We start from the raw sequence: 12,511 nt of genomic DNA, 5'->3' as shown, positions 1-12,511 counted from the left end.
CTCGCGCATTTCGCAGGGGACTGCGCTTTGAATAAAGCGATGAGCATTAAAAAGCGAGTTTGTTATAACCTGGGGTCATTTTATTTTTGTCAGTTAACTGCTCCTTTTTGCGTATGATTTCACATATCCGCCAACGACGCTTTAAAGGGCAACTCCGGTTCATTTTACGTATTAAGAAAACAATTCTTTTTAGTATCTCCGAAAAAGGCTGTGCGCCAAACATTCTAACCTAATTCCGCCCAAAAGTTGGTGAAACTGGGAAACAAAGTTTGAGGTTGTGCAAAGTTACCAAAATCTGCTAATCCTAGCGGGCAATGCGCAGCGAAGCCAACTGCCAAGTCAATACCCGTGGTAGTGCTGCCCACCCTGCACTACCTCGGGGAAATTTGTTTGCTCGTCTTTTTCGAGCAAAGCCTACGGGTGGTGCTAGCAGCACGCTTATCGTTAACTGCATTATACGCGCATGCGCCGATGTACTCATGCGCGAGCATGCGTCATTCCTGGCAGTGTTCACCGCATGCGAGAGAGCCAGTGCGTGACGTTGAGCACGGCATACTTCTACAAACCCATATTTATGTCCTGTTTGCTCAACTTTACTGTATTTTAATGTTTTCGAAATGTAAGAAAACGCCTTTTTCCGCACTAAAACGCATGCTGCGGCCAGAATAAATAGTGCAAGTGTCGTCGGGCGTAGAAAACGATCCTTCCACCTTTGCGGCCGAGCTGCCACTGGTTGCCTGGTAGGTGGCATCGAGATTTGTATCATGTGGTTAGAGAATGTGGGTGACGATGCAGCAGCAGTGTTGCTCGCCGCAGGCAAGGTTTCAGTGTCGGTTTATGGTAAAATTTAAATAAAAATTGCAAAAAGAATATGCTTAAAAAAAAAGGAAGACGATGGATTGTTTATTAATGCCTCGGGAGATATAATCAGCTGTCAACTCAAATTTCTTGGAATTGACCAGAGTTGCCCTCTAAAAAGTCCTACGGTTTGACCCACCAAAAAATTTTACCTTTTTTCTTTGCAAAAATGAACTATGCATTGCCCAACTTTTATTTTCCACCTTAGTGTAGCTCGTGCCACTTTTGAGTGGTAAAGATTGTCTGCTAATGGGGGGGTCGCTGGCTCTCGGTGCCATATGCTCGTTCGTTGGCGGTTGTTGGCGTCGCAACAGCTGGTGCCATCTCTTGTCTCCCGTGCCAAACAGCGTCGTCTTACTTGAAAACCGCTAGCTTCGCTGCATTTCCATGGGAGATAAGCCTTTTTTTTTTTTACTTTCTCCTCGGGTAAGTTCGCTCTTTGCAAATTTTATAGAACAAATGCACTATCTGTGGGCAACAATGCACACAATCATAGCGCAATAGGTTAGGGAGACAATTTTTGCGGTCGATTTAAAGAGCCTGGCCGCTATTTGAGACAAATGTAGTTCTGTTCAAAGGCAGAAACAATTACATGAAAAAACATTTTGTGCTCAGATATAGGTGCACACATTTTTTAAGTATGGTGAAATACCTCTTTTTGTTTCTTTTGAAGTGTAGAGTGCAAGTAACTAGCCAATAGTTGGGTAAACATTTCTAATCTAGAAGAGGAAATGAAAGACATCGTAAAGCCTTCCTTTTAGAAGCATACCGTAAAATTCTGAGCAGGCCCTCCCCCTTTCCCCCTCCCCCCGCACGCAAGTCAAAATTACCTGCAAAGTGTTGGGGGTGGGGGGGGCGCTATCCCGGAACGGCGGCAAAATTTAAGATGGTGACGACAAAATTTTTTGGCCAGAAAAAGAAGTGCAAGCAGATTTAATATTTTATTTATCTCTGAGAACATAGACTTTAGTAGGCCAAAGATTTGTCACTGCTATGTTAATCACTTTCAGAACCAGCAAAAGACTCTGCAGAGTCAATCGCAAGAAAAAGTTTGCAGCATTCCGCGATGTTTCCCAACTGCATGCCGTTGGCTATTTTAACAGCCTCTTCAGAAAGAAGCCGGTTGCAAATGGCTCTTTCTGCACTTCCGCGCTCCAGGTATTCAAAGGGCGCGTCGTCCACGTATTCACCGAACACCGGCACACCATTACTTAGCTTTCATGGAAGTTTGGCTTTTGCGTAGTTTGGCTGTAGCAAATTGTCAAAATTCTTGTCCCATTCCCGTATCCGGTCAGGCTTGATGTGTCGACACGTCTGGTGTACGTTTTTCTCGTTTTCACAATGTCATTGGACGACCTTGATTTTCTTTGCCACTGTGTGCATAGCCGACCTGACACCCCCCGAAACAAAGCGACAATGGCGCGCAGCCATGCGCGTAGCAATTGGGCCGGCCGGGCCGATCGGGCTACAAAGTGGGATTGGATTGGATTCTTGGACTGAATTTCGCAGGCCAGTGTTTCCTGGGCGGGGCAAGGAGGGGCGCGGTCAGCGCGTTGCTTGAAATGGGTGCGGAGGGGGGGGGGGGGGGGGGGGTGCTTTCCCGGAACGGCGCGGAAATGTGAAATTAGCAGTGAAGTTGGGGGGGGGGGGGGGAGGGGCTGGCTCTTGCTCAGAAGTTTACGGTAGTTGAGATATTGCAATTCCAAATAGATACCGGCACTCTACGTATCCTCGAGATAATGCGTAAAAAAATTTTATTATTAGGGGGGGACTCTAAACAACTGCAACTGAGTGTAGAAGCTGAGAAGACGACCCAAGGTTTCAAAACGAATGCTTTTACAAATTCGAAAGATGTCCTTGAAAATTGGATGGAATTGCGTGAAATTAGGGCAGAACATAGATAGGATGCCCAGAAATCGTCCAGAGTCACCAAAACTGTCCCTCCTCGTATGTTGTGACTTTTCTAGCCCCTCTTGCGCCATGTGCCATCAAATCGTTACATTAAATGTACAAACATAAGCATTTCGGTCTTCACGAGATTTTGGCTGGTTATTTTCGTGGCACCAGCATTAGCTTTCTTGATAGTGAAGGTCTTGCAGTGAATTAGTGTTAACAGGCTGAAAATTATGCTGAAGCGTGGAAGTTTACATTTTTCAAGTTGACGGACGGCAAAACTTTGCAGTTTCCCACCATCGTAGCTTTGCTTTCACACTCTTGCGACCTCTTAAAACGAAACCTCTTACAACGAGAGGACACTCTGGCGCCATTTATTGGGTAGCAGTGTAAACTTGGTGGTCCGGCATATTTTCTATTTCTCTCGTGCATTATCCTTTCTTTCTCGGCTCGAAAAACTTTCGTAATTGTTATAAACGAGCCTTTCTTATAGCTATTACGCACATTTGACCTCGGAAATACCGCAAAACATTCGCTCTTGTGAAATGCAGTTCCAGGGTCACCGCATAGATGGCACCAGCGTGCCCAGTGTGGTCTCTCGTCGTAAGAAATTTGAAGAGGTTTTAAGAAGTCTCATCTCTCTCGGTCGTACTCGGTTGCAAACGTGTTAACGGGCCTTTACACCTCCATCTGACACGGCACATTTCGACGTAGACGTAGAACGAAAGAACCCACTCGAGGCACTTGCTCTTATATAGTGTAGTTTGTGGGACGATAAAAATTCCTCGCATTTCCCAATTGCGCTCATGACAAGTGGGCAGATCACATCGCTCAGAAGTATTTTCGGTGCACTGCACATCACTGAACTCGCAGAGCTATATCCACTTGTTCTGTCAACGTTTTCGAAGAACCCAATATTTTTTTCTGAAGGGCCGATACACGTGAACTCAGTGCCGTCGAAACAGTCTTTGTTGCTATAGTTAGGCTTAACACTCCGCTTTTGCGTTTCCTAAAACTTGCACTTCTTTCGATTGTTCCAAACGTGAAAACAGCACTCTTTAGTTGTTCTCTATCTCAAAACAAATCGGGGACATAGGAAGCGCCACCATCCCGAGTGACAGCCTCTCCAAGATAGCTGATATTTGCTTAGGCTTGCCACGTCAAGACATATTTTCCCGTCCATTTTTTACTTGTGGCAGTAGGATGTCCGAGGATAATACAACGAGCATATTAAAATCTTCTAAAATTTACGAGATGAAGATGTTTTTCGACACAGGTCTCCTCTTAAAAACATTATTTGAGAGCAGATTTCTGAATTTTTTTTAGATGTTAAATATCTTGTTTTTGTTTTCAAGAGTACAACCAACGTTACTAGAACATCTCAGTTGGGAAACTGCCATAGAGCCCGCCCTCAAAAAAATGGCACCGATCCATACACCAGAATCGAGCCAACGACGATCGCAACGCCACCGTTTCGCCCGCAGCGGCCACTTGAGGATCTGCACGGCTGTATCGGTTAGGGAGGCATTCGATAGTGTCTGCTTTGACGGTTCTATTTTGGCTTTAGTCGGCCATTTTGGCTCTGAAACATACACGGTGGAAAGGGTTTTAGCGATGCCAACCCTGTCAAAGTTAGAATGCGTCCAGGTCGGGACGCGCTATCTGAAATCACCGGTGAGACGTGGTTGTATGAAAACAATATTAATTGTGCCACAAAACCTTCTAAACTAAAGATTTTAGAAAAAATCACGTGCCTGTCATTTTCTGCTGATCTCCAATAAAAGTTCCTACAAAAAGAGCTTTTTCCGTTTGTTTTTACGCAAAAACATGCTTTCTAAAAGCTTATGGTGACCACAGTAAAAAAAAAAAAAAAGAAAGATTGAGCCGCCATTTTGGCGCCTCGAGCCTGGAAGTTTCGGTGCTCTGGGAACACTCAGTGACTCGCTAAAGGGTGGCGCTGTTATCTTATTTAACTCGGTCTTGGTGGACGCCAGCGACCCAGGTTTCGTGGGTGATTTTCCCAACTGAATGTTTTAGTAACATTGAGGACAACTATCCAGTCTCTGCCGGTTGCTGGTTGCACCCAGGGCCGGTGCTACATAACGCAAGGCCCAGGGCAAGAAAGTAAAAAAAACAAATGTCAACAAAAGTTTAAAAAGCAAAATCTGAAATTTAAAAATAACTTCGCTTATACTAAACATGAAGAAAAACGAGACGGGCACATTATCATGCGGGATATCTCTGGTGTGTATTTATTCAGTAGTGCTATGTGCAGATTGGCTTGGTTTTTTATATATGCAATAAATGAACAGAACAGAGAACTGAGCAATTACAAAGGTGTCCGGGTGGCATTGTGGCAACACAGGCATTTTTCTGTCCGGGTGGAACAGTCTGCAAATTGGCGAAGGGCCCCGCGCCCGTCGGCCAGCTATTTTTTCCTTTGGAAAACTCCACGAGGAGAGGTTAGTTTTGTAACACAGGAATTTTTCTGTCCGGGTGGAGCAATCCGCAAATTGGCGAAGGGCCCCGCGCCCGTCGGTCAGCTAACTATTTTTTTTTTTCTTTGGAAAATTCAGCAATGAATGTTATTTGTAGTGGCGATGTTGAAATTTTACAAAAAGTTCAACCGGCGAGTGACCGCGGGGCCCCTCTGTCACTTGCGGGGCCCTGTCGTAAGCGTGGGGCCCGGAGCGCCTGCCCCGCTCGCCCATGCCTAACGCCGGCCCTGGTTGCACCCACAGGCACAACTTCTTTTTCGGTCACTATTGCATGTAAGTTTTCCAAATAAACGTTATTATTACTATTAAACCAGTTTGCAGCATGTTTCAACATTCTCGAGCCTCACTGAGTGGAATTTTGCTGGGAGACACGACTGGGAAGGAAAGTCATTGGAGGCGAGCTGAAATGTTGCCCGTGTGCTCTGGTCGGCAGCGCTGTCGTGCGAGGACTTCCAGACGTGCAGCCGGTGCCAGGAGCATGAGCGGTGTGGCTGGTGCGACGACGGCAGCCAGACGGGCAAGGGCCGCTGCCTGGACGGGGCTGCCTCAGGCCCCCTGGCCGGCCCCTGCCCCGCCCACAACTGGCACTTCACTGGCTGCCCTGGTGAGCCCTTTCCCACTTCCAAACTCCTCTCTGGGCAAGCAACAAACGCCATGACGCAGGTTATCGTACGTTCGATAGTTTGTCGCCCCCTCGCAGACCTCGACGGCACACCTTGATGCTTCCCCTAAATACTACTAAACGGAGTTGATCGCAAAGGATGTAGCCCCCATCAACGTCCTTTGCTAGTTTTCTGCGAGTCACAATCTAAATATTATAATGATTTTTGTTCCGGAGCGAAATCAACCTTCGTAGTTTTCAGGTCATCTAGAAATATAGGGCACGTGGAATATTTCAAAGTGCCGTATTTACTCGATTCTAGCATGACCATGTTTTGTAATGCGAGGAGAAAAGAACCACGAGTGAAATAGGAGGCTATCTGAGAAGTAATTGAGTACCGGTGCTTTATTTGGTTCGTTTAGAATGCCCAACAGGAACGAAAGCCGTTCCAAATCCCAAACATACCCTAGAAGTCTGGGGCTCTAATCTCCTCAGACGCATACTCAGTGCCAAAAGTTTGCGAAGCACGCATGTGTGACGAAAGCGTGGTGGCGTCATTGGCGAGAGAGTTTGTAAACTTGGGTCCCAACTTGTAGCCTGTCTATGGCCCCAGAGCGTTCAAACTTAGAAACCGCCAGTTAAATTGCCTTAGAGTTGACTCTGAAGGTTAACACCGAGAGCAGCAGGTTTTGGTAGATTCTGATTTTGATTTCATGCTTCTCATTTTAAGTATTCAGAGTAACTCTGAAAAAGCCTCGCAATCCGGAAGGTTGCAGTGATTTCAAAACCCACCAGATTAGTTTTGCAGCCATTCGAGTATTGCGCCAGTGTCAACTTTATGGCACAAACTTTTCAGGGCGACTCGCGTTACAGTTGAGTAAATATTGTGTAGAGATACAGGCAGCATCTAGTAATTGAGAACACATTTTTGGGGCATGGTAAATACCCAGACAACAACTACATTTGTCTATAACTCTTGGCAATGATTCCACAGCATGTATCAAATCATCTATGGTTGAAGCACGATTCCCCCTGGCAGTTCTCCCGTCTCGAATGCCACGGGTCTTTTCCTCCAAGTGTCAAAAACCCCATAGACAAAATCTATGTCTTGCCTCCCTCGAGTACCGATACTCTTGTGCCCCATTCCCCCGCTATCCAGTGCTGCGATCCCCTTGATCACCCCTACTTTTTTTGTATTTATTCGAGTCTCATGGCCTTCCCCAGTGATTCTGCCTAATGCTCATCAATAAGCCAAAGTTGTAGGATGTTCATCTACATAGAAGTGTACAGTGTATTGTTTATTGTTTTTGACTGCTCGGGAAAGGCTAGCGCAAGGCTCGGAAATGTTGAGATCTCCATAAAATAACCGGTATTTAAGTAGCGTAGATGCTATTTAAATACCATATATTATGCAGAGATCTGAACATTTCCGAGCCTTGCGCAAGCCTTACCCGAGCAGTCAAAAATGCTGAATGCGTTCCCTCACATGTGGCAGTTGAGATCTCTGGGTACGACCTCACATCCAGTTGTTGGTACGTCAGTTTTTCTTGAGTCTATCGATACGACCGAGGCAAATGCTCGTGATATTCAAATTCATGGGACAAAAATACATAAAGATAATCAATTATAACTTATTTATTTCAAGAACCTCTTGAGCTTCCCTTTAAACTATGATAAATCAACTAGCCCAACTCCAATCCTTCATGTGTCATACTTTCCGACTTGAATGTTTGAACAATGCACAGAGCCGCAGTGTTTTGGACTTGGCCAGACAAGGAAAGCAGGGGAATACCAAATTTACTCGCATAATGAATACTCTTTTTTCCCCCAAAAATTGACACATACACGGGGTAAAGTTTTTGCATTTACTCACTTCATGCAAATGTCATATTAGGTGCCAATATGGCACGGCAAGGTACTGTGACACGTCTCCAGTGATGAAGGTGTACCCACGGCTGGTCAGGGCTGGGCCACAATAACCATGCTTTATAAATTGCAAACGTTTTTGGGGCGCTTTCGGCATGCGTTTGTGCCTTTTGCTGAAGAAAAAGCGCCCTACGAAGCTCACTCAGCACGAAAAGCAACAGGACCGTTCTTAGGCAATATATATTGCTAGTATCCGGTGGGCACGTTCATGTATCTCTGCAAGTAACTACGGGTATAAGAACTATAGAACTCGTACGAAGTCCAACCCCTGACCGCCGAAGCTCGCTCGCACAAATCAAGTTTCGTTCACGAGAGGCTACCAGACACTCTCAGCCTACAGTACAGCGTGCATCCACCTCGCTGTGCTGTTCTGTTACGGATTAAATGAACACATTTACCCGGTGTATGTGGAATTAGGCCTAACCCCTTTCACGATTTCACTGTCGGAAAGCAAACCAAAGACGACGGCTTGTTTGTTGACATCAACGCATCCGACTAGCGAAGAATGTCCGGGGCTCGGCAATTCCGACCCATGCTTCGTCAAGTGTGCGCGACACTCGGTTTCTCGGTTGATCACTTCCGTAACTACCACAGCTACGCATTTGCGGCCATTACGAGGGCGGCTTGGCTTGACTTGGCCTGACCGCTTGGCGGCAAAAAAAAACTGGCTTGGTGGCTTGCTAAATTGGGCACTATTCGAGACTCGCGGATCCGAAAATTGGAGGTGTGTTGATTACGAGAGGGAAAGAAAAAAGACAAAATATTGATGCCCGTTGTGGGGTGTGTGTTTATTATGCGAGTGCGTTTGTTATGCGAGTAAATACAATATGCATAGTTTTTGAAAGCCGGGGATTTTGGAGACGGGGTAGAAGGCGCTTTGTGATTGGCTTATTTCGTGCCCGTCATCTATCTAGTATTCCAATCAAGATGGCTGCCTTCAGCGTCGCACAGGAACCATGAAGACATGCCATGCTTGTTGCACTTGCCGCCGACCACTATGATTCAGAGTTTGCCACATTTTTTAACGTGGGAGTTGCGTTGAAACTCAAGGAAGCTAAACTCAGGAGGGGATGTGTCTCCAGTTGCCGGAAGGCGTTTGCAACCATGGGATATATTATGGGGACCATCGATCGAGTCCAGAAGGTTGTCGGTGATCAAGTCAATCGGGCAAAGAAATTGATGAAATACCATCGGGCGTGTGGTTCGCAAAGACATTCGGTCTCACGAGAAGAGGCAGTTCATGACCGACAAGACGTGACATGCCTGCTTAACAAGCTCGAGCACCTTGAGGAGCATGACCCGCTTTTTGTATGAATGGGAAAAAGTGGCAGCTGGTTTTGTTCTAGCCCCTCAAAGGTCTCCACTGTTATGTGAGTTTCCACCATCTATGATTTATGAGGGCCACATCATGCCACCCTTCCCTCGAGGATTCAAGGCCACCGCATACGTTGAGGTGCTGGGCACGCTGGTGAAGCCTTGCAGTACGTCTTCCAGCAGGACTGCTCCTGTACATGCAGCTTCTTGGACACAAGAGTGGCTGGCTGGAAATTTCCATGACCACGTCAGCATGCGGCCCCCCTACTCCCCAGAGTATGGGGAGTATGTTAGGCGTTGTTGAAAGGGAGACCAACAAGGAGCCTTACAATGCCAAAAGCTCATTGAAGGCTGCCCTTGTACAACGTGTAAACCAATGCTTCATACCCACTTTAGACAAAATTGGTTTCTCAGCAATTTCCTTCAGATGTGTGGCTAGGTGCTGGAAGTTCAGAGTGAAAATATTGAGGGATGAACTTACCTCGTTCAGAATTAAAGTTAAAAGAACCTGTTTCGGACAATCTTTGGCGGCATTCCTCAACGGTGCCATGACCTTGCTCTCCTATTTTTTTAGGTAAATGGTCAGCTAGAACGAGAGGGACTTGTAAGTGCTGATAGGTGGTGCAATGTGAGAGACGGGAAGATGCTGTGCCTATATAAATAACTGGTTCCTCATATATTCATATACATTATCCTGTACCGGAATCGAGATTGTTCGCCCGAAATAAATGTTTGCCCCTGCAGCCTTTCACCCGAAGGTTTCCACTCTGGTTTTCCACTCTGGTTTTCACCTGAGTGGAAAGGCTGAATTTTTCTAGGCGTCATCCTAGAAGTCGTCCTTGAGGTCATCCTAGTCGCCGTCCTTGAGGTCGTCCGGGAGGTTGTCGTCAAGGTCATCTTAGAAGTCATCCTTGAGGTCGTCCTCGAGGTCATCCTAGAAGTCGTCCTTGAGGTTGTCCTAGACGCAGTCCTTGAGGTCGTCCTAGAAGTCGTCCTTGAGGTCGTCCTAGATGTCGTCCCTGAGGTCGTCCTACGTGTCGTCCTTGATGTCGTCCTCTAGGCGTCGTCCTCTAGGCTTCATCCTTGAGGCTGTTCAAGAAGTCGTCCTTGAGGTCGTCCTAGATGTCGTCCTCTAGGCGTCGTCCTCTAGGCTTCATCCTTGAGGCCATTCAAGAAGTCGTCCTTGAGGTCATTCCCACCATAGTACAGCTTCGCTGGTCTTCCTTCTTCACCAGAGTGGAAATGCTGCAAGTCTTTTTTCCCTCGTGTAATGAATGCACTTCCAATTCTCGGCTCCGCGAATCTCGAATTGCATTCAACTTAGCTAGCCACCAAGCTCACCAAGCCAATTGAATTTTGCCTCCAAGCAGTCAAGTCAAGCCAAGCCGCTCTCGTAATGGCTGCAAGTGCGTAGTTGGGGAAGTGGTCAACCGTGAAATTGAGCGGCATGCACAATTGACGAAGCTTGGGTCAAGGAATTGCCCAGCCCCGGACTTTCTTTGCCTATCGGATGCATTGATGTCAACAAACACGCCGACGTCTGTGGTCCGCTTTTGGACAGTGAAATCATGAAAGTGGTTAGGCCTAAGTACGATCACGTTGCTCTTCGTGCTGAGTGGGCTTCGTAGGGTTTTTTTTTTTTCTTCGGCAAAAGGCACGCCAAAAGCACCCTAAAAAGGTTTGCAATTTAACAAGCATGGTTACTTTGGCGCGCCCCCGACCAGCCATGGGTGCACCTCCATCAGTCGAGGCGTGCCACAATACCTTGCCGTGTCGTATTGGCACCTAATATATGGCATTTGAACCAAGTGTGTATATGCAAAACTTTTACGCCGCATAATGAACGCACCCCCCAAATATGTGTCGACTTTTCGGGAAAAGAAGTGTGTTCATTATGCAAGTAAATACGGTAAGTCTTATTATTGTTATACATGAGATGAAAAAGAATAACCTGCTTATCATATTAAAAAAATCTGCATAACTGCATATGGGTTTTGGAAGCCAGGTTGGCTTCCCCAATTGATTTGACAAATATTTGCTCGCTCTACAAAATGTGTAATTTAGGATGGAAGTGGCATAGATGTGAGAGCCCCGGCATGGGTTGCTCACAGCCGGCTTGCTTTGCAGAGTGCCAGTGCAACGGACACAGCACGTGCAACGGTTCCTCGGAATGCCTCCAGCCCTGCCTTCACCGCACCCAAGGTGGGTCCTGGAGACTCTTTCTTTGAGCTGGTCGTCTGCCTGTGTGCTTCCCCATTCTCCTGCGGCTCTTTGGAATCTTTCCTCGACACCAAATTTCCCGGTCATACCATGTCCAGTTGAGCCCGGTTGTAATCGAGCGGACAAGAGTCGGAAACCTGCTCGTTATTTGTAATGCCCTATAAATGGCGAGGTGGTAGTTCAAAGGTGGTGGAAGAGACGGGGATAGATTTTCCTGGATTTTTCGTGCGCCCGCTCGCCAACGTCGATCGGTGTGTTTAGATTAATTTATTTGGCTACAAATGCGAAGCAGTCGTGGTAGGAGCGTATTACAGCTGATGGGAACATTAACGCGCATTTGGAAAGCAAGCATGTTGATTTTTAAAACTTGCAGGAAACTCGCAGAATTTGACGAGCTTTGTGTAGGGCAGCGGTCTTAAACTCGTTCGAGTGCAAGCTCCAGATAGCCCATCCCCGAAAGGTCGAAAGCCAAAGGGTGTTGGCCAGAGGGAGGGGGGGGCAATATTTTGTGATTTTGGGACAAAAAAAAAAAATAAACAAGTAGCAGTTGTGTTTCGCATTGCAAAGCAGCCAACTGTCCCAGCGACACCCTAGTGATTTTCTAGAGGAGCCTTGTACTTCCGGCTTTTTGTAACCTCACTGTTTTGCCATCTTTGGCTTTCATTTGCATATACGACTAGTTTGGGCCCACCCTTATGTTATAAGATTTAAAACTCCAACGTACTGGTAGTTTTCAATAGAACGAGAGCAAGTGCACCGTCCTTGCGCTGTTGCACAATGGCTCAACAGACACAAACAGTATCTCTTCTAACGGCAGTATTTTCTTTCGTGACGATTTTCATAGCAACATTATAAGAAAATATCTGTATTTTAAAAGTATTTTCCAATGGTTAGGCCCGAGCTGATAGCTTTATCTTTGCCAGTTTCTCCTGCTGAGCTAGAGTTTGGGCTGCCAAGGTGCCTTTTTGAGCAGAGAGCTCGCACTTGTAGCCTAGAAGTTGTATTGCCATATCGGATGATTTACATAAGAAGGGGCTGAGAACCAAATATTTAGTTGAAGCAATAGTCAGCCAAAATGAAAAGAGAATAGTGCGAAATGTATGAACAAGTTATATGAACAGAGCTGCTTTTCGAGCTGAAATGAATCGACGCTACAAAACTATTATTTATGGCGCATGTAGCGCTCGAGGCATGGGAACTG

General features: G+C 46.3%; 1 protein-coding gene across 1 annotated transcript in view; it reads left to right on the top strand.

The window, feature by feature from the left end:
- LOC8031121 (attractin-like protein 1) overlaps positions 1-12,511 on the top strand; it is a 119,579-nt gene that overhangs the window by 61,746 nt on the left and 45,322 nt on the right. Inside the window, exons 16-17 of the mRNA XM_040210364.3 lie at positions 5,683-5,853; positions 11,218-11,292. Coding sequence (XP_040066298.2) covers positions 5,683-5,853; positions 11,218-11,292 — 246 coding nt within the window. The remainder of the gene's footprint in view (positions 1-5,682; positions 5,854-11,217; positions 11,293-12,511) is intronic.

This window comes from Ixodes scapularis, unplaced genomic scaffold (assembly GCF_016920785.2).
Source record: "Ixodes scapularis isolate PalLabHiFi unplaced genomic scaffold, ASM1692078v2 PGA_scaffold0__279_contigs__length_252992795, whole genome shotgun sequence".
NCBI lineage: Eukaryota > Metazoa > Arthropoda > Arachnida > Ixodida > Ixodidae > Ixodes > Ixodes scapularis.
Note: the sequence above shows the minus strand (reverse complement) of the source record. Positions and strands in the feature narration are given on the sequence as shown.